Consider the following 21,849-nt stretch of genomic DNA (forward strand, 5'->3'; position numbering starts at 1 on the left):
ACATCTGGGCAACGAGGGGCGGTGGTCGACCGGGATCCAGATCTTCTGCACCCGGCTCTGAGTCAGCTCCAAGGGCATCTTCTCAGCCGAGACTCGGCGGCCCTCCGCCCCTTCTGAAGAATTCGGACTTGGGGAGGAGAGAGATCTGGCGACCCCCGAAACAAAGGGGGGAGGGGGTGCGTGCGCGAGAGCGCGGCTTTTTGGAAACGTGCTTTGTGCTAAATCACGGACGCTCGCCCGAGGCGTGAGGCTCCCAGACAGGGGCGGGAGGGCTGGGGCTGCACCCGCAGCTCCCGCAGGGCTGGACTCTTCCGCTCGGGAAGCCCCGGGATGCTCGGAGCGCCGTGACAGCCGCGGTCCCCGTGTGCCGGCTCGAGTGCGCCGCGGTCCCCACCAACTCGCCTCCTCTCTGGCTCTGCTGGGATGCCCAGCGCTCCTCCCGGGCTTTTAAGAATCCGGGCCGGCAGAGACGCACACGTCAGCCCCGGGGCGGGGACGCATTCCTCGTGTTCCATCCCCCTTTCACGTGGAAGGAGGATGGCCCAGCCAGGAGACAGCCTGCTGGCGCCCCCTGCCGGCCGGCGACATCGGCGCGCCCGGCTACTGCGGTCCCTCGGATAATGCCCTAAACCAGCCCTGGCTGAAAGTGCTACTCCGTGAGCCTCCTCCTATCATCCCCTAAAAGCGACCTGCACAGCTTCCCAGAATAATCACCTCAACTGCGCTGGGAGGAAAGAAACAGCACCGTCCAGTGTGGTCCACGGAGCCCCTCTGCCGAATCTCCTGGCATGCTTAATGCATCCTGCTGACTCGGTCTCTCTGGGAATGGGACACCCATACTCTGCATTTTTAGCACGAGCTCCGGGTCAGGCACAGTCAAGGTGAAGACGCGGGTTTAGGGTTAAAGGTTGCAGAGAGGTTAGAGGGGACCCGGGGGAGGGTGGTGTCTCTGCTACCCTAGAGGGAAGCCAGAGGGAGGATGCTGAGAGCGCCTGTGGGTCACTCCTTGCCAGAGCTGCTCCCTAATAATACCTGTGAGTCACCCACCACGGGCCCCGCCACCCACGGGGAGAGGGCTTCCCTGGTCCTTCGTCCTCACCCCGCCCAATTTCCTGAATTCCTTAGAAACCCCAACTTGTGCTGAACATTGCTCCCCCAACACCCAGCCCCCAAGACCTGGAACCCCGGGTCCCGGAATGCCGGGCACGAGGAGGGGGTGGGAGAGACCCGGAGGCTGGACCAAAATGGAACGTGGCATCTTGGTTTTCACGGTCACCGTTTACAATATTTTCGATATACCTTTATCTCTCCGAGTAGAAGAGTAAATAAAATAGATCCTATTCCGACGTGCAATTCATTACTTGACTGCAAGCCCCGGAATAACTATTGGGAGGCGCCACCATGATTGTGCAAACCCCTAAAAGTCGTGCCATTTAACCGGCGCAGCCCTACTGCATCTCTTCCTCGCCAGTTTTTGGTGTATGTGTCCCTTCTGCATCCCCGGTCCCCGCAGCTTTGCATCAGCAGGCGACATGTGGCAGTCGTGTAGTCAGGTCGGTGGCCGCCCTGTGAAGATCTGAGCTGCTTTGAGCGGGGGCTGCCGCCCGCACAGGGCATGGCATGTATGTGACGCCTCGGTGCGCAGCGCAGCCCTGCCCTGCAGAGGTGTATCCCTCACGCTGGGCTGCGCCGTGATTGGAAGGAGGCGGCGCTCGCTGAAACCCACACCGCCACGGAACAGTCTGCGCAGAGGCTGCCACACGTCGCTCACGTACCGCATGGCTCGGCTGGGACGGCGCCCGCTCCCTGGCGGCCGTCAAGCGGCTCCCGCCTGCCCCGCCCCCCCGGGCCTCCCCCTTCCCCTCACCCCAGCCCGCCCAGAGGCGGGGAGCGCCCAGCGTCGCCCATCGGGCGGGTGCCCCAAACCACCCCCCAGCCCAACCTCCACCCCAGGCACACCCCCAGTCCAGGCATCCCCCTCCCAGCCCGCCCAGGGTCGCGGAGCGCCCAGTGTTGCCCACCCGGCGGTACCCTCGACCCCTTCCCCCCCCCACCGCCCCGCGCCCCGACGCCCACTCTAGGCACCCTACTAGCCCGGGCATCCCCCACTTTCCCCCATCCCAGCCCAGGGACGAGCGTCGCCTACCGAAAGGGTGCCCTTGACCTCCTCCTCCCCCCGCCCCGCCCCCACCCTGGGTACCCCCCCACTCCCACCCCCACCTCCCTCTCCTGAGTCCCTGCTCTCCTCCCTCCCACAGCTTTGCTGACAGTCTGGTTTCGGCGCTTGGGCAGCTGTTCAGAAACCCGAGTGCACTGCATTTGGACTTGTTTTTCTGTACCGGGAGCAAATGCCAGAGATGACACCCTATAGCGCCCCAGGGAGAGTCCCACTCCACTCCTGAAATAAGAGTGGTCTGATCCAAAGAGGAAAATAGCAGCGAGGGAGCGCTGGCGCCCGCGCCGGAAAGTCGCCGCCCCCAGATCGCTGGGGCCGGGGTGGGGACGGCTGCAGCCCTACAAGCTTGCACACTTGTCTCTCCCGGAGGACCCAGTGTACCTGGTGTACCCGCGTGCCTGTACTTGCCCACCGATTTTTTTGCACACGCTGAAGGGCAAGGCAGGGGATGGCGGTCCAAGCTTGAAAACAACTGTGGGTCTCAGCTCAGCGGGAGAGCGGTCCACACCAGTGAAGGCACATCTTTAATCTCGTCATCTGGAGGATGTGTCTGACCAGGGTCCAGCTCTGAGGGCACCAGGCGGTTGACGTTCCTCGGAGCTTCTAGCTAAGTATTCACACTCCACACCCAGACCTGGTGCCTTCCCGGCCCGGGTGTCGGTAACGCCTAGAGCCTTAGGTGTTCTGGCTACAGAGCAGAGACTAAGTTCTCCCTCATCACCTCCTACACCTAATGGGGGCCAGCAAATGGAAGTTTCACGTAATCCCCCTCCCACTTCTGATATCTAAGTGCAAACAAACTGGGAATGAGTGGGGGGCTAGGACAAATTTACACTTTAAAATAAAGGGGGGGGTAGGGCAGCTAGAACTGGTGTGGCCCTTGCAATCCTCAAGTGCCGTACATTAGCGTAGCATCCTTCTGCAAGCTAACACTGATTCACTGCAATGCCGTTTACAAACAACCCAACTGCATCTGAACTCCAAGAACGTACTGGTTCAGTGTTTACTGTTTTAGACATCCACCTCTTTCCCTAGTTCTGCTAACGACCGCATCTGCATCCAACTATACAGGGCTTTGACCAACTCCCCCCAAGCCGACGATCAGAACGCCGTCCTTCAGAAAAGGCAGCAGAGAATGTAAAAATTCCTCGAATACGATGATGGTTTTACAGATAGGACAGCTCCAAGTACTGGGGCGGGTGGGGGGGATTCTATGACCCGTGGTCCTTGGCATTATTAAGGCTAGAAGGAATTTTCCAGATAATCCAGTCATCCTTTTAAATGAGTAAAGGGAAGTTTAGCGATTAGAGGGGTTAGAACTAGGCCAAAGGTCAAGGAACCCAGCCAGTTGGGACCCTCTACTTGACACAGTGGGCAGATGGCCCCCAAGGGACTTGTGATGACTACAGCCTGACCTGGGGGTGCTGAGTGGAGTCCTGATGAGGGGCAGAGCACACTGTGACTCAGACCACCTCACCCAGAACAGCTGAGTGGTCTGGCAGGAGACAGCAAAGAAAGCCCTTCTTGCACAGTAGTGCCTGGTGCGGTGCTTATTTATAGCGAATTCCTTAGCTAGCTCCAGACTCAGAAAGGATGGTGGGGGTGGGTTTTCTCCATGACCTCTCTCTTCTCAGTTCCCTCTGCTGGCCAAAGGCATCTAACCCTCACCCCTGCTCCCCGATGCTGCTGTAACTTCAGCCAAAAGCAACCCCATTTCCACGATCAGAAGCCAGTGAGCCAGATTTAAACATTGAAACCATGCTGGAACCTACCTCCTTCTGTCCAGTGAGAGGAGACAGAACAAGCCATGGCAGGCGTGAGCAATCAGAAGTTGCTAATTAGACACAAAGTGTCATCATTTGCTCCTGCGAACAATCCTGCGTCGAGAGAGTGAAGAGAGACGCCAAATAAAAGACTGAAATAAGCCCTTACCTCACCACCCATCCAAAGCCAAAGACAGGGGAGAGGGCGACATTTTTTTTTTTCCTAAATAAAATGTAACTCATGTGAATGGGAACACAGGCACGGACGTCCACACGATGCCACAACGGCAGGTTGAAAACCCAGTTCAAAACTTGCACACAGAGGTTTATAGCAGCTTTATTCATAATCACCAAAACGTGGAAGCAGCCAAGATGTCCATCAGTAGGTGAAACGATAAATAAACTGTGGTGCCTCCAGACAATGGGATATTATTCAGTGCCCAAAAGAAATGAGCTGTCAGCCACGATAAAGACATGGAAGAACGGTAAGTACATATTCCTAAGTGGAAGAAGCCAATCTGAAAAGGCTACAGACTGTATGATTCCAACTCTATGACATTCTGGAAAAGGTACAACTATAGTAAAAAAGATGAATGGTTGCCAGGGGTTGGGGGGAAAGAGGGATGAATAGGAGGAGCACAGAGGATTTTTAGGGCAGTGAAACTGCTCTGTATGATCTTACAATGATGGATACATGTCTTTATACATTTGTCCAAACCCATTCAATATACAACACCAAGAGTGAACCCACAGTAAACTACGGACTTTGAGTGATAATGATGTGTCCGTGTAGGTTCACCCTTAGTAAAAATGTACCATCTGGTGAGCGACATTGATAACAGGGGAGGCTGTCCGTGAGTAGGGGCAGGGGGTACATGGGAAATCTCTATACTTTCCTCTCAATTTTGCTGTGAACCTAAAACTGTCCTAAAAAATAAAGTCTATTTTAAAAAAATCATTCCTCTTCTACAAATGTCACGTACACTTTTCTCCAAATGAGGGGACTTACCCATCTCATTACGAGAGTATCAGGACAGTTAAATGTGGCCATGACCTGGCTCTGGGTGAAGCGTCACAACTGAAGTCCTACTGAACCAGCAAGTTTCCTTTCCTTCTGCCCAGTCCGCGGTCCTCCACTTCCTGCAGGCCTTTCCTCTTCTGAGTGTACGCCCCTGACCTTGGGACCAAGCTATTAAAACTGCCCCTGGGTGTTTCACACTTAGCATCCCACCAGGCTCTTGCTTTGAGAGTATTTTACACTCCCTGTCAACCTCCTCACCCTATATCAAGACATATTTGTGTTTAAAAGTATTACTTTATGACTTCAGAATATGTGTGCTTTTTAAAAATCAGATATTCTGTAGTCTAGTCCTGTACCAACGTCAATTTCCTGGTTTTGATATTTTACTACAGTCATATAAGAGGTCACCATTAAAGGAAGCTGGGTGAAGGGTTCATGGGACTCTACGTACTATTTTGTAACTTCTTGTATTTCAAAATAAAAAGTTTTTTAAAAACTCCCCCAATTTTAAATCGGTGATAGCTCAGCTTGCTCAAATTCCGGAGAAAAAAAGAAGAAAAAAAGCATAGATGGTATAGATCCAGGCATTGAGGGAGAAGGGAACTGACGGAAAGGTAGCCAAGAACTCTGTAGTGATTTGCATGTGTTCCTAACACCTTTGCTTCTTGCAAATGACACAAATATACAAACAGAATTTGCACAAATCCTGCACCTGTGGAAAAACGGAATCAAGCTCAAGCTGTGTTTTACTTGGGGTGGGGGGATGATTCTATTTCTGGGCTTTGCGTAGATCGTCGGGAGAATATTGGTGGGTTTGTAGTCTTTGTTGTCACCAACTTGCATGCACAACACAAAATAAAGAGAAGACACATGCAGAGTTCAGCTGAGGACTCCAGACGGCTATGCTGAGCCTGTCTTTCCCGGAGGGAAGAGGAGCCACAGAGATAAGCAGCTCACTGTGCATCTTCTGGCACATGTAATAGATGCTCACAAGCAGTGGCTGCGTGTCAGACACTACACAGAACAGGCTGCACCGGAACCTCAACAATCTCGGGTCCAGCCAGGAAGAGCAGGTGATCCAACAGCTGTCATCAAGGTGTTCCGTGCTGCATCTCGCTCCGGGTATGACAAAGAAAGATCTCCCACGCCCAAGAGCTTGTAATTGAAGACCAGAGGGGGAAATGTACACGAATTAGAATACAAGTAGGGAACTAAGAGAGAGGTGTTGGGTAAGATTATGCCGAATGCAGGCTCAGGGTAAAGTCCAGGTTGAGAGAATAAGGAAAGTGTGCATGTAATGGGGGCAGATCCGCTGGGAATTTCATATCCATTTCACTGTCCTTCAGCCTTTCTCTGCTAAGCCCAAGAGCAAACATGGAACTAAAAGTCAGTAACTCTCATTTCTTCCCACATTAAACAAGTATTTACTGAAAGCAACTGTCCCGGGGTCTCCAGAGTCAAGTGAGATGTGGTCCTTGTCAGAATTATGAATTCATTTTTGAATTTCACAGTGTCCCTAACACACAAACATACACAGACACGCACACGCGTGTGTGCGCGCGCCCCTACCTTTTTCCCTTAGAGTTAATGAAACTGAGGCTCAGAAATATTACATTACTTCCCTGTGATCACATAGCTAATAAGCAAAGGAATAAAAAACAAGATCTCCGGCTAGGCTGGTATTCTTTCAAGTGTCACCCAATTAAATTACTTTCCAACTAGAACATTCAGTCTTCTTCTCAATAACAAAGTCAACAATAAAACTTTGGATCCAAGTGGTTTCTATGACAATGTCTAAATTACTTAGTATTTGGATATAATGAGGAAATAAGAATCGTCTTAAGAAACGATTATGAAGATTAATAACTAAAAACTTTCAAATGAACCTACAATGTAAACTGCTACTTAGCATATGAAGACAGAGAGATAGCCTCCCAAAGAGTCCCAGCCCTCATACTGGGACAGCCTCGCCTACTGATGCAGAAAAGGCTCATGGTCGACACCACAGCTGATCCAATTTAAAAACAAATTACTATTTTATGAAATAAAACTGAGTCAGCTTTAAAAAATTTTTTAAAAGAGGTAGAGGAGGCCTTGGGCTTTCTGTGTACTTCTCAAAGGTTTTAAGATGTCCTAATTGATTAGCAAAGGGAAAGAAGAAAAGAAAGATCCTACTTCTCAGACACTATTCAAATTCTTCGATAAGCTTCAAATTTCTATTGTTGATAATACATCTTTACGGCCAGGCTGTCAACAGCACGACATCACCGTAGCTGCAGGGCAGCACTGGCCCATAGGAGCGACAACCTTGGCTTAAGATTTTCCAGTTGTGAGAAGAAACAGGAGAAGCTAACCGCAGCACTAGATCCTAGTTAACCTCACATAGCCCAGATACTGTCCCTTCAACACGTGCTGTGACAAGTTGGCCAGATGGTCCACATTCCATTTTGCATCCTGCATCTTCGGTCGCCCTTCCAGGTATCTGGAGTAAGGGGCGTCCAAGTGGAGACACACGGACAGAGGCGCTGGGGTAGGATCTGGATTCAGGGAAGAGCCAGGTGGGTGGCACAGAGAGGACAGGAGAGTGAGGAGGGGGAGGGGCAGTCAGGGGGCACCTTGTGGACCCTCAGGACGACTGGCTCCTGTTCTGAGAAAGAAGAAGTCCCCAAAGGGCACTGAGAAGGATGAGCAAGACGACGGGAGGGACCTTCCTCCCTTTCACAGCTGTTTCCATCCCGAGGGGCCTGGAACAGAGCCGGGCTGGTGGCACGTATCCGTCAACACTACTTGACAGAATGCATGTTTGGTTAAAGACTGGCCTCTGGGGACTTCCCTGGTGGCCCAGTGGTTAAAACTCCGCGCTCCCAATGCCGGGGGCACGGGTTCGATCCCTGGTCAGGGAACTAAGATCCTGCATGCCACAGTGGCAAAAAAAAAGACTGGCCTCTGGTTACGGTGCTAAGAACAGGTTATAATAAGCAGGTAATGGTCTTGGGATCCTGAAATAACCGTTAGCTCCAGGATCTCCACTCTGGGTGTGTAAGGAAGATGGGGTCAAGGGGAGCTCAAGAGACAGGCCCCTGCATGGAGACAGTTTCTCTTCCACTCCTCCCCCAGAGGGCATTTATCCTATGAAACTAGAAGAGGAGACCAGGCCAGAAACCTTTATTCTGGAAAATTCCTCTCCAAGGCTTTAAAACAAGAGGCGGGGGTGGGGTAGAAAAAGATCGGGGTGCTGGAACCCATAACTGGATGTTGGGATCTGTAACCACACTATACGTTGTGGTAAAGGGTCCTCAGATCCTGAAAAAAGTTGCTGTCTGCAGTGAGGATAAATTAATGGGTACTTTGCTGAGAAACTATGTATCAGTTTCTGATACATAGCTCCTGCCAGCAGCCCTGACAGGAACCCACATGCTCCTTTCTCTGCCCCGCCAGGCACAGAATCCCTCTAACTCTCGCTTACCTGCCCTCACAGACAGCCCACTGGCGAGCAGACCCGAATGTTCTATTCTGACCAGCAGCCATGATCCTCCTAGAAACGTACCAAGTGGGTAATCTAGTTTAAATACCATTCTCTCACCAGTTTGGTTTGTGACTTGGTCTCCCTAGGCTTGACCATCTCTGGCTGCACTGCTAAAATCCAGCTTCTAAAGAAGAAAATCTGAGGACCAGACACTGGGGCACAGGGACCCCACACAGACAAGGCTGGCCACCCGTTCCTCTCTGACACCAACCTGGTTTGTTTTCATTGTGAGCATGGATATATGCCCTAGAACACTTGTGGCTTTGTTTCTTATCAGAAAAGTTTCCCAATGACAATATTTTATAGACACAAACACAGAACAGAGATCGAAGAAACAATCCAGAAGTGAAGAAAGACCCACATAAACTGATGTAGCAGCTCTGGGTAAACTCACTGTGGAGTAGGGAAAACCATGGCAGCTACTAAGCCACCCCAGATGTCCCCTGTCTGAGGGTCTTCTAGGACCTGCACAACACTCTCTCCCAAATCACAGATGGAAAAGAAACAGGCAAAAACCCACCTCTGCCATGAGAAAAGGGCTGCGTGACTTTCAGTAGGTGAAAGATTTTCAGAGTACATCACTAGATAAACTGAGGATAAGTTGGACAACTCTGGAGTTATTCTTTTTGATAGTTCTTGCTGTTTCCTCATCAGTAAGAAAGCTATCACTCAGCCATTAGTCATGGTAGATAAAGAGACCAGACAGATGCCAGGGAGAGTGTGCAAACACCTGAACAGTGATTACATCCACTAAAGACTCACACAACCCAGCAGCTCCTCACTGCCCCAAGGCAAGCTCACAACAGCACAGCTGCTTGTCAAATACCTGTTACCAGCTTTAGGAGGGCCAGCGCTGCCCTGATACAGAAGGCTGGACTTTGAATCTGCACCCAGACACTTAGCACTGCTCTCTGGGGACAGTGTACACATCCTACCTGGCCCTCCTCTGCCACCCATCCCCCAGTAACTCCTTTATGTAAAAAGGCAGTGGGTGTAGCAGCACTTTTCGCGAGAACCAAAGGCCCAAGTGTCCATCAAGAGATGAACGGAAAGACAAACTGTGGTCCATGCATACAGTGGAATATTATTCGGTCATGAAAAGGAAGGAGGGGGACTTCCATGGTGGTGCAGTGGTTAAGAATCCGCCTGCCAATGCAGGGGACACAGGTTCGAGCCCTGGTGTAGGAAGATCCCACATGCCGCAGAGCAACTAAGCCCGTGCACCACAACTACCGAGCTGCGCTCTAGAGCCCGCGAGGCACAACTACTGAAACCCGTGCGCCTAGAGTCCGTGCTCCACAACAGGAGAAGCCACCACAAGGAGAAGCCCGCACACCGCAACAAAGAGTAGCCCCCGCTCGCCGCAACTAGAGAAAGCCCGCGCGCAGCAACGAAGACCCAATGCAGCCAAAAATAAATAAATAAATACATTTTTTAAAAATTTAAAAAGAAAAGGAAGGACGTATTGAAACACACTGCAACATGGATAAACCTTGAAGACATTACAGGTATGGACTGAGTTGTGTTCCCCTAGAACTCATACACTGAAGCCCTAACCCCTAGTACCTCAGAATGTGACTGTATTTGGACATACAGTCTTTAAAGAAGTAATTAAGTTAAATGAGGCCATTAGCATGGACCCTCATCCAACCTGACTAGTGTCTCTATAAGACGAGGAATTTGGAAATTCCCTGGGGTCCAGTGGTTAGGACTCCGTGCTCTCACTGCCGAGGGCCCGGGTTCAATCCCTGGTCAGGGAACTAAAATTCCATAAGCCGTGTGGCATGGCCAAAAAAAAAAAAAAAGAAGAGGAATTTGGACACAGCAAGACATACCAGGTGTGTATGCCCACAGAGGAAAGGCCCTATGAGGACACAGCAAAAAGCCGGGCATCTGCAAGCCAAGGAGAGAGGCCTCAGGAGAAACCCAACCTCATCTTGGACTTCCAGCCTCCAGAACCATGAGAAAATAAGTGTCTGTTGTGTAAGCCACCCAGTCCGTGGTATTTGTCATGGCAGCCGGAGCAAACTAATACAACTATGCAAAGTGAAAGAAACCAGACACAAAAGGTTATGTACTGTGTGATTCCATCAATGGGAAATATCCGGAATAGGTAAATCCATACAGACAGAAAGCAGATTAGTGCTTGCCAGGGGCCGATGAGAACAGGGGTGACTGCTTACTGGTGATGGGGCTTCCTTTCCAAGTGATGAACGCGTTTTGGAATTGGATAGAGGCAAGGGTTGCACAGCACTGTGACTGTACTAAATGCCACTGAATTGTGTGCTTTAAAATGGTTCATTTTATGTACAGGGTGGTAAACAAGACAGAGGAGAAGAGGATGCTAGAAAGACCAGGAAAAAGCAAATTCGAGAGACCGGAGAAAAACAGAAAAGACACGGTCAGCCCAGACCTCTGCATCCACAGCCCGGTCTGCACCTGCCGACTGGCAGCCTTCCCCCACTTTGCTCCTTACCCAGGCCCCTCGTCATCAACAACACAAGGGATGGGGAAGGAGGAGAGGGGAGGAGACCGAACAAAATCATTTCACATCGTGTTCATTCCACATCAGGCGGGTGTGACCTGCTGTACCAGAGTGGCTTTGCTCAACGATGCATCGGGGACAATGCCCACCTATATACAATGGGGTTTTCGTATGAAGAGTGCACAGCAGAGCCCCTGGCACACAGTGGGCTCACGATTTTGTAGCCAAGAGCTCTGTGCAAAGCGAGCCTTCAGCTTTCTCCAGACCCTGCATCTCTCCCTGAACTCTCAGCCAGGTGGTGGCATCTAAGCTAGAAAACAGGTTCCCCGATTCCTCCACCTTCGCCACTCCACCCTGCTCAGTGAAATCCATCACATAGCTGGGAGGTTGCATTACTTCCTGTAATAGTCACGGTTCTCCTGAGAAATATGTATGTATGTACAAAAAGACACTCATTATACGGTTTTGGAGGCTGAGAGGTCCCACCAGCTGCCGTGTGCAGGCTGGAGACCCAGGAAAGCAGGGGGGATTCACTCAGAGTCTGAAGGCCTGAGAACCAGGAGCTCCGAGGTCCGATGTCCAAGGACAGAAGAGGATGGACACCCCAACTCATGCCGAGAGAGCGAGTTCGCCCTTCCTCCACGCTTCTGTCCCACCCAGGCCCGGGATGGTGTACACCGCTTTGGGGAGGACCATATGCTTTACTCAGTCCGCTGAATCAGAGGCAGTCTCTCCAGAAACATCCGCGCACACACACCCAGAAATCATGTTTTACCAGCTACCTGGGCACCCCTTGGCCCAGTCAGGTTGACACACAAAATGAACCATCACTCACCCCAGTAGCCACTCTTCCCATCATCCTTAGCAGCAGAACCCCCGTTTTTAGCTAAACAATCTCCCGGCTAAGTGATGATTTTCAGACTTGCAGGTTAGCCACGGCTGAGGCGAAGGTGGAGCCAGGGGAGAGGGTCAAGCTCCCAGCCGCTCCCCCACCCGCACCTGGCACCTTCTTCTGCTGCTGGAACAGCTCACATCCCCACCCTCCACACCCTGCATGTTCCCTAGGCTGTTTCCACACCGCATCTACAAACCCCAATCTAGAAAGCTGACGGCCCTCCCGCAAAGCCTCAGCTTGAACCTGTGGCTTCGGGCTGGTCATTCTGTTATTAGATGGGCTGCTGGCCAGACAGACAAATGTCCCTTCCTGCAACTTCCCTCAGTTCTCTCTCTGCCACCTGCCGCCTCCTCCAGGGCAGATGCCCACCCTCCAAGCTGTGTGAGCAGCCGTCGTGTCCCCATGAGACATGCACTCTTCAGGCTCAGAAGCCCACTCCTGGGCTTTAAAGCAGCGTGAACACAGCCTTCCACGGCACACAGCAGAGCAAGAGTGGACTGGCCCCACGATGTGAAAGGAATCAGGTTCTAGGGAGGAGTGAATGGTGACTGACACCATAAGACCTGCTGTTAATATCACAGCCAGGCTCTTGAAATGACTGGCAAAAAGCGATACTAGGGAACCTATGGATAACCCAGGTTTGGATCCTCAACTACGCAAACCAGCCCTGTCTGGTCTCCAAAGCTTATTCAGCGGGAGTGGGGGGCAAGGAAGAGACTGCAGTGTGGGGAGGGGCGTGGGCTAGGGCTGGGAGCCTGGACCCCGCCCTGACCCTGTCTGTACCAGGTCACGGGATTGCCCTCTCTGGACCCAAGTTCCCTCCTCTGCCCATGAGCCCTCTAGATGGTCTGGAAGCACCTCCTCCACTTCTCCAAGGATTCTAATTGCTCTCAATGAAATGCAAATAGAAACTGGATGGTAATTACTAGACTATAAGCACTTAAAACACAGACAGCTATTCATCCGTGTATCACCAGAGCCTGCCATCATGTCAGGCACACAGGACGTCTTCAGTATGTTGGATGAAGGAAGAACGTATTTGCAGTGATGCTATATGGCTCACATCATGGGCTGGAAGTAGCCTCCGTAACCACTCAGGGAACCCCAGGGCTCGGAGAGGGACAGAGAGCCACTCGCCCTGGTGAGCAGCTCGCTCATCTGGAAAATCCGGATAATCGCTGCCTGTGCACCTTGCGAGGTGGGGAAGGGGGTCAAATCAGATACCACGAAAAGTGCCCAGGCAAACACTCCAGTACTCAACACATGCATGAAGGTTAGCATTTTCTGAATCATCCAGGCCCAGCCCGAGGTGGTGGCTGAGGTGTGTTAGTAGACTTCTTCTCCTCTTGAGGCTCCACGACCTGGTCTCCAGCCCTTGGTTTCCTCAACACACACACACACACACACACACACACACACACACACGACCTGGTCTCCAGCCCTTGATTTCCTCAACACACACACACACACACACACATGACCTGGTCTGCAGCCCTTGGTTTCCTCAACACACACTCACACACACACACACACACACGACCTGGTCTCCAGCCTTTGGTTTGCTCAACACACACACACACACACACACACACACACATGACCTGGTCTGCAGCCCTTGGTTTCCTCAACACACACTCACACACACACACACACACACGACCTGGTCTCCAGCCTTTGGTTTGCTCAACACACACACACACACACACACACACACATGACCTGGTCTGCAGCCCTTGGTTTCCTCAACACACACTCACACACACACACACACACACGACCTGGTCTCCAGCCCTTGGTTTCCTCAACACACACACACACACACACACATGACCTGGTCTGCAGCCCTTGGTTTCCTCAACACACACACACACACACACACACACACATGACCTGGTCTCCAGCCCTTGGTTTCCTCAACACACACACACACACACACACACACATGACCTGGTCTGCAGCCCTTGGTTTCCTCAACACACACTCACACACACATACACACACGACCTGGTCTGCAGCCCTTGGTTTCCTCAACACACACACACACACACACACACACACACACGACCTGGTCTGCAGCCCTTGGTTTCCTCAACACACACACACACACACATACACAAACACACATGACCTGGTCTCCAGCCCTTGGTTTCCTCAACACACAGACACACACACACACACACACACACACACACACACACACGGAGAAGAGCCGAAGTCAAAACAACCGAGGTTCCCGACCCAGGACCCTGGTGAGGACAGAACTGACAAGCAGCCACCTTCTGCCGTGTGGTGAGCGCCCAGGGCGATGCACCGGGAGCCGAGGTTGAGAAAGTGGGGAGCAGGCTGTGTCGCAAGCCTGCTTACGCCCCATGGTGCATGCAGCTCTGCAATTGCCAAATCAGAGCTGACATCCTTTACCCTCTCTGTTCCCCCTTGTACTTCTTCCTTCTCCCGGTGGAAAACATTCTAAAAATAGAGCCAAATCAAGCCAAAAAAATGTTTAAATGCAGGTTTTAGAAAACAGCACTGAGTAGATGTTGGAAAGCCTACAGCAGCTGGGCAGTGCTAACGCCTAGCGTTCAAGTTAGAGGGGCGGGTGGTCTGTAATCGCCATGCTAAGACCACACTGCGCATGTGTCCGGTTCTGGGAGACACCTTTTAAGGGAACGGTAACAAACTCAGACACATCCAGAGGAAGGCAATCAGAAGGCCCCAGGCATCTGGAAACCACTCTGTGAGGAACAGCTAAAGAACTAGATGTGAGATAAAGAACAAGATGATGAGATAAAATGATAACCAGGTACCAATACAGGGGAGCTGACTTGCATTGTGTTGCTCCCGGGAGCAGAAGCCCGATTGCGGGCTGGAGGCTACGGGGGACCATGATGGGACAGAACGATGACACAGTGCCTGCCCCATTGTGAGCCCCTGGCCCAGCTCATCAACTTGGTGATTTGGGGCAGGGCACTTCTGTACACCTGAAGTGTGGAACGATCTCATGATGTCAGTGGTCCTTTTCCGTTGTAAAGTCTTTAAGTCTAGAACCACGATACTAAGTGGATCTGGGTACAAAGCTGCTGACCCAGCATTTAATCACACATCTGATCAGCCTGGGTAGCCACGGGGCCAGGAGCCACAGATTGGGTGGAACATTCCTCTGACAAGCCCCTTGGAATTCTATAGCCCTCCGGTGATCCCGGCTGACGACTCATTCTTTCCAGTCACCCCTTGGGGCAACTGGAGACCATTACGGCCCCTCTGAACCAATCAGAGACGCCAGCTCGAAACCCCAGACAAGAACGGAGTTAGACACCTAGACCAGCGTTTCCCATCTAGTGATGATTGAAACCTCAGGGAGTCACAAATGCGTGGGATCCCAAGAAGATGTTCACCCCCCGTGTAGGAATTAGTTCTGTTTCAAATTTCTAATTTTTGAATCAACAAACACAATCTTTAAATATTTTTCCTACGGCCGCCTTAGAGGTATGCCCCTCTGGTCTCTCTTAAGAAACAACTTGCTCATCAGCTATGAGGGGTGCAGTTAAATGAGCCTCCAGCCACAGCACTTTGGGATCCATGGTGGCCTCGGAGCCCAGGCCATGCCCCTCCCGGCAGCTCCCAGGTAAGGACTGAGCCCAACGGGGCACCAGGGCCTCCCGGCAGCTCCCAGGTAAGGACTGAGGCCCAGCGGGGCACCAGGGCCTGGCCATTTCTGCCCACAATGGGCAAGCTCTGCACTGAAGCTCCCCACCGGGGCTGGCAGAGACTTCTCAGAGATGCCCTCCATCTCTTCCTGCACACCCAACTCGCCGTTCACAGGTATCAGGCCTGCAACCCTCTCCCTTTATTTTTCACAAGCACTACCCCCAATAAATCTCTTGCACTTCTGACTCCTGTCTGCTTCCTCGAGGACCCAACCAACACACAGGCCCAAAATAAAACAGCTTGAGAGCATCCGAGTGTGTATGGAGTTCACAGAAGTTAGGGTGCAAGACGATTGTGCTCTTGATGCTTGGCTGGCTTAGCACTCAGATGAATTATCAGCAGCCGCGCTGAGGGGTTTGGCCATGGTACAGCTTCAGACGAATTTAGTCTCAGTTATTTGGTATTTGATGTATACCCTGTATTGATGACTGTGTAAAGATGGGAACCACAAGAATCATTGATGTTGACATGTGACTTCATGAGAAAATGATAAGGAGATGTCAAAAAAGACACAAGGGTCTACTTTAAGGCATTCCACGGGTCAAATCTGGTACAAGTTGGGCAATAAAATGAATAATAGTAATAGATTATAACCCTGAGTAAAATGAGAATCCCCAAATCCATTCACCTGTAAATAAAACGAATGAATGAATGGGTGCAGGAGATGAAAGAGCGTCTCTTTACACAGAATGCCAACAAATAAGTGTAAAAGCAACAATGAAATTTGTAAGGCACTACTTGGTAATAATTATTTCAGATAAGAGTCATCGAGTGGCTGAAAGTTTGACAAGAAATGGGATATTTGCAGCATCTCAGAGTATCTCCCCACAAGACACTTATTAATTACAAAGGAGGAATAGTAACCTCACAGTAGAGGAAGCTGGCAGACGCCATCCTACACAAGGGATCAAAGTGAACATGGGCAGGAATAAGACAAAGACCTACCACACAAAGACCTACCCCGAGGACACGGCACTACTCCTGGGTGTTCCTGCCAAAAATGTAGAGGCTGGATCTAATCATAAAGAAGCAACAAACAAACCCAGATAGGGGGATATTCTTAGAAATAAATGGCCTGGATCCCGAGGAGTTACTTGCACACCCATGTTCAAAACGGCATTATTCACGGTAGCCAAGAGGTGGAAACAACCCAAATGTCCATCCACAGATGAATGGATACACAGAATATGGTCTATCCATACAGTGGAATATTATTCAGCCTGTAAAAAGGAAGGAAATTCTGACGTCTGCTACAACATGCATGAACTGTGAGGACATTATGTTGAGTGAAATAAGCCAGTCACAAAAGAACAAATACTGTATGATTCCACTTACATGGCGCACCTAGGGTGGGTAAGGTGGATGGATGGATGGATGGATAGAGAGAGAGAGAGACAGACAGGCAGAGGAGTGAGGGAAAGAGAGAGAAAAAGAGAGAAGCAGAAATCAAATAGGGTAAATGTTAACATTTGCAAAATCTGGATGAAGGCTATCTTGGAAGGCTTTGTGCTATTTTTGCAACTTTCCTGTAAGTCTGAAATTATTTCAAAACAAAAAATAAAACTCAAAAAAATTTTAAGTTCATGAAGCACCTAAAATGGTAGTAAAAAATTTTAAGTTCATGAAGCACCTAAAATGGTAGTAAAAAAATTTTAAGTTCATGAAGCACCTAAAATGGTAGTAATTCTGCACATTCACTTCAAAAGGCTCTTCCTCAGGGTTGGAATTTGCATGCATCTGATCAAATCACGGCATCTCTCATATTTCAAAACCTAATGTTGAAAGATAATGTATAATGGCAATTACATTTAATTTAAATTTTCACTTGTTGGCAACAAAAGACCTGCCACATGGGAATTCCCTGGCGGTCCAGTGGTTAGGGCTCCGAGCTTTCACTGACAAGGGCCTGGGTTCGATCCCTGGTCAGGGAACTAAGATCCCACAAGCCGCGTGACTTGGCCGAAAAAAAAAAAAAGAAAAGTCCTGCCACACAGGAAACAGGTAATTTGTAGAGAAGCAGCCTAGAATAGTTGCCTAACATTTCTCTCCTCATTTACTATATTTTAAATGGTGTAACATAAGCCATGTCATATATATTACACTATATTAAACAGTGTAACATAAGCTATGTCGTACATATTACACTATTTAAATATTATAAAGTTATGTAGAGCAAAATATACTGGCATAAAGGATGCTTGGCTTTTTACTTTTAAAACACTCTGCAGGGGACTTCCCTGGTGGCGCAGTGGTTAAGACTCCGCGCTCTCAATGCAGGGGGTCCGGGTTTGGTCCCCGGTCAGGGAACTAGATCCCACATGCATGCCGCAACTAAGAAAACAACTAAGGAGCCCGCCTGCCACAACTAAGACCTGGTGCAACCAAATAAGTAAGTAAATATTAAAAAAAAAAACAAAAAACACTCTGCAGAAGTCTTGGAACTCCTCCCCATCACCTCACTGGCCAGAACGTGGTTTCCACACTGGCCACAAAGTCAGGAGGGAAACTCAGTCTTTTATCTGGACCAAATGCCCGGGATTCTGCTGCTCAGAAAGGGGGCGCGTGGATGTTGGGGGAATGCTCGCAGTCTCTGCCATAGCATCCTTTTCGGATAACACAGTTTTTCAACAAACCCCTCTCAGGAGACATAGTCTTTTATTACAAAAAGAGTGGGGAAAGCTATTAAGCTTTGCACTCAGACGAGACCAATGAGGTTTACATGTTCCGTCTCCAACCTGAACAGGTACAATCATGTGATGCCTTTTTTTTTTTTTTTTTTTTTTTTGGCCACGCTGCGTGGCTTGCGGGATCTTAGTTCCGGGACCAGGGATGGAACTCAGCAGTGAAAGTGCCGAATCCTAACCACTAGACCACCAGGGAAGTCCCTACGGTGCCATTCTTGAACTCACCTGTCGAAAATTCATGTTTCCCTTCCATAACTAAAGTAAATCAAATAGCATGTGTTCGCTGTAAAATACCGAAAGCTGAAGATCTGTTTCAGTGGATGTGGAGACGCGGCCCACTGTCCGCCCTGCAGCCCCTCCGTTTCTCCCCGGCTGCCTGCACCTCGCTTGGGCAGATGGGGGAGGCGGAAGTCCCCAATTTCAGGGTAAACTGCCTCCTGTCCCAACCGCAAGCCACTCCCCCTGGCAGGTCTGGATGTGACCATCTGACCCATTCTCAATGGAAAACAATAAAGAACATCCTTTAGGTTTAAGCTACTGATGGTCAGGAATTCTGTGAGTTCTAGCCAAAAGCATTCCTCAGTGGTAGACATATCATGAGCATCATCAAAATTCTAATACAGACTTCACACACAATTATTATGTTAATAATATAATCGAGAACAAAAGAGTTTCACTTAAAGTCATTTCTCTTGTTATATACCACCAAAAACACCACCAGAAAAAAAAAAAAACTTTTGATTTTGGCCTCTTTGCATCCCTGAAAGCAAGGGAAGACCCCAACAGCTTCACTGGAGCCACCCCAGAAAACTTGGACAGGGTTCCTGCTCTTGCGGGCGAATCAGCAAGACCTTACATCACTGTGGAAAGGGTGCCGGAGTTTTTGTAATAAAGGAGGAAGGAACTATTGATCTAGTATAACTAGGTGAGGCCTGAGCCCCACGGAGCGACTTGCCTCAGCTCCCAGACTGAGAACTGGTCCAGCCACACCAGCGGGAAGATGGGCGGGACCAGAGGGACCACATTTGAGGCCCTGGCCTTCCTCCACCGCCCTCCTCGCCCCCTCAGTTGGCCAGTTTTTGTGGCCTGTTCTCTTCATCCTTATCAAGCTTGCTTCCAGAAAAGAATCTACACCCCATCCCCATTAGATTATCAATGATTGCTGGGTGGCTTAAAGCATAGCCCCTCCTGTGGTCCTGGACTTAACCGGCATCCAAGCCCTTAAGCTGAAGAGACAGCACATCAGGCACAGATCCCGAGGCCCTGCACACGGCGGGTGGGCTCAGGACTGGCCTCTTGTGGCCTACATCTGCTTCCAGGGGCTGGTCTCTTCCGGGGGGATCCCTGAGCCCCTTCATGTCTGCCTGCTGAGGGGGATTCTCTCTTTGCTTTGGTCTTTAGGAGACTGGCCCGAGCCATTCAGCATCCTGGCCTGGGCCCCCCCCCCAGATCGCTGCTTCTAGAGCTGGAAAGACACCCACACCCAGAAGGACGCGGAGGCACAAGGCTGCCAGGCAGAGGCGTGCAGGGAGAACCCCACTCACTTGGAACAAGAGGGAGGCAGAGCACCGGCTCCAAGGGCGTCCTTTGGGTGCACAAATCAAGTGGAAAACACCCCCATGGACGAATAGCCAATGCAGGGGACCCAGTCTGATGACCCAGCTCCACAGTGAGTGGTCAGAAACTCATCAGCAGGGAATGAGGGGGAAAAGGATAAAAGCCAGAGACACAGAAGTCACTGGACCCAGATGGTGTCACTGCCGTGGTGAGTGCGTCTTTTGGACACTGTCACGTGCCGTATATGAGGTGTACTGCTGATAGCAGAATACGGCGACAAGGAAATTACACATAAAATAATGCTGGTGGGATACAGAGAACAGACTTGTGGTTGCCAAAGGGGAAGGGGGTGTGGGAGGAACGGAATGGGAGTTTGGGGTGAGCAGATGCAAACTGTTACATATAGAATGGCTAAACCACAAGGTCCTACTGTATAGCACAGGGAACTATATTCAGTACCCTGTGATAAACCATAATGGAAAAGAATATGAAAAAGAATATTTATATGTATAAATGAGTCACTTTGCTGTACAGCAGAAATTAACACAACATTGTAAATCAACTATATCAATACTTCAATAAATTTTTTTTAAAAAGTAATGCTGGTGGAATCTCAACTTTCTAGAATATATTAGATGTGTCTATAGATCAGAAATGATAGATCTCGGTGGTTGAATTATAGGTGATTTTCATTTTCATTTTGTGAATGTATTTTAAGATATTTTATAATGACTAGAATACAATACTATAACAACTATTTGATAACCATAATAGTAATCATTATTAAAACAGCTACCATTTATCAATCAGTAAATCTGGGCCAAGCTCTGTGCTCAAGTTTTACATATATTTTCTCAACAATGCAATCAGGTAAGTAATGGTGTCACTAGTTTTCAGAGAAGGAAATCCAGGTTGAGAGGGAGAAATCCTGCACCAGCTCACACGACAGGGATTCAAATCCAGATGTGCCTGCCGCAAAGTTAATAGTCCCTGCCGTTAACCACTGCGCCCCATCAGGCCTCCCGAAATGAAATCCTTTTAAAAGAAATATGTATGTGTGTGTGAAACTGGTTAAAGGGGGCAAGAAAACGGGAAGGACGGCGGGTCTGGGCTGGAGGTCTGCTGGGGACCCTCAGGCAGGAGGGGCCACCGGGAGCCCCCGTGTCACCCAAAGGAAGAGGCCCCTGAGGTTTAACTCCCCGGGGAGGGAGCCTGAGGTTGGCAGCCCTCACCGCCCCTTCTCACGTACCTGCTGATCCAAACAGTTTTCCTGGAGGAAGACAAAGGCTCTCATTTCTCAGTCTGACCTCCAGTGCAAATTGGGTTAAATAACACTTTAACAAAAGCAAGGGATACAGTAAACGACTAGCATATTAGCAACTATACATGGGGGGTGTCTTCTGATTACCTTCTCTTTTTTTTTTTTTTTTTTGACAAGGGAACTCTTTTTTTTTTTCTTCTTGACAAGCCCCATGCTGGAAGTTGGAGGAAAGGCACCAAAAGGAGAAGAAACTTATGGGTCCTGGCAGACGCTACAGCCTCCAGGTAACGTGGATGGGATGAGCTCCCTGCAGAAACAGCCTGGCCCGGGATGCCTTGTAAATGGACTGTGGGTTAAAACAGCAGTCGTTTCCATAATCCTCCCAAAGCAATGAGAGATCAAATGAGGATGTATGGAGAGAACTGGAAGGCCTCATGGGCCGATAAGAGACGTGAAGCAACTTCAGCAGGAAACCCCCTGGGGCACGACCTGGTCACCCACGTGTTTCTTCCACTGAGCCTCATGTAAAGCCAGGCCTTAGCCTCCTGGCTATTTCAATCAGGTTTGTTATGTCCTAGTTTCAATAACTTGAGATCCCAGGCTGATAGGCTGGATAATCTAGGGGGAAAAAAAGGAGTGAACACGCAAAACTGATTACTTAACCTGAACCATGATACAGATCACTGGTTTTCAGCATCAGGGACACACGAGAACCATCCAGAGAACATTTTCCAAACATCCGATGTGTAAACCCCATGCTAGACCCATTTGGTCAG

At 49.9% G+C, this 21,849-nt stretch overlaps 1 protein-coding gene across 4 annotated transcripts in view; it reads right to left on the reverse strand.

Annotated features, from left to right (window-relative positions):
* PFKFB3 (6-phosphofructo-2-kinase/fructose-2,6-biphosphatase 3) overlaps positions 1-21,849 on the reverse strand; it is an 83,571-nt gene that overhangs the window by 25,501 nt on the left and 36,221 nt on the right. For 2 of the 4 annotated variants that reach the window (XM_061179585.1, XM_061179577.1), the window contains exon 1: positions 3-169. The exons of 1 other annotated variant lie outside the window; for it this stretch is intronic. In XM_061179585.1, coding sequence (XP_061035568.1) covers positions 3-78 — 76 coding nt within the window. In that variant the 5' untranslated portion in view covers positions 79-169. Of the gene's footprint in view, positions 1-2; positions 407-21,849 lie in introns of those variants that run through there. One more of the 4 variants, XM_061179602.1, reaches the window with a different exon arrangement.

The sequence above is a fragment of the Eubalaena glacialis genome, chromosome 2 (assembly GCF_028564815.1).
Source record: "Eubalaena glacialis isolate mEubGla1 chromosome 2, mEubGla1.1.hap2.+ XY, whole genome shotgun sequence".
Lineage (NCBI taxonomy): Eukaryota > Metazoa > Chordata > Mammalia > Artiodactyla > Balaenidae > Eubalaena > Eubalaena glacialis.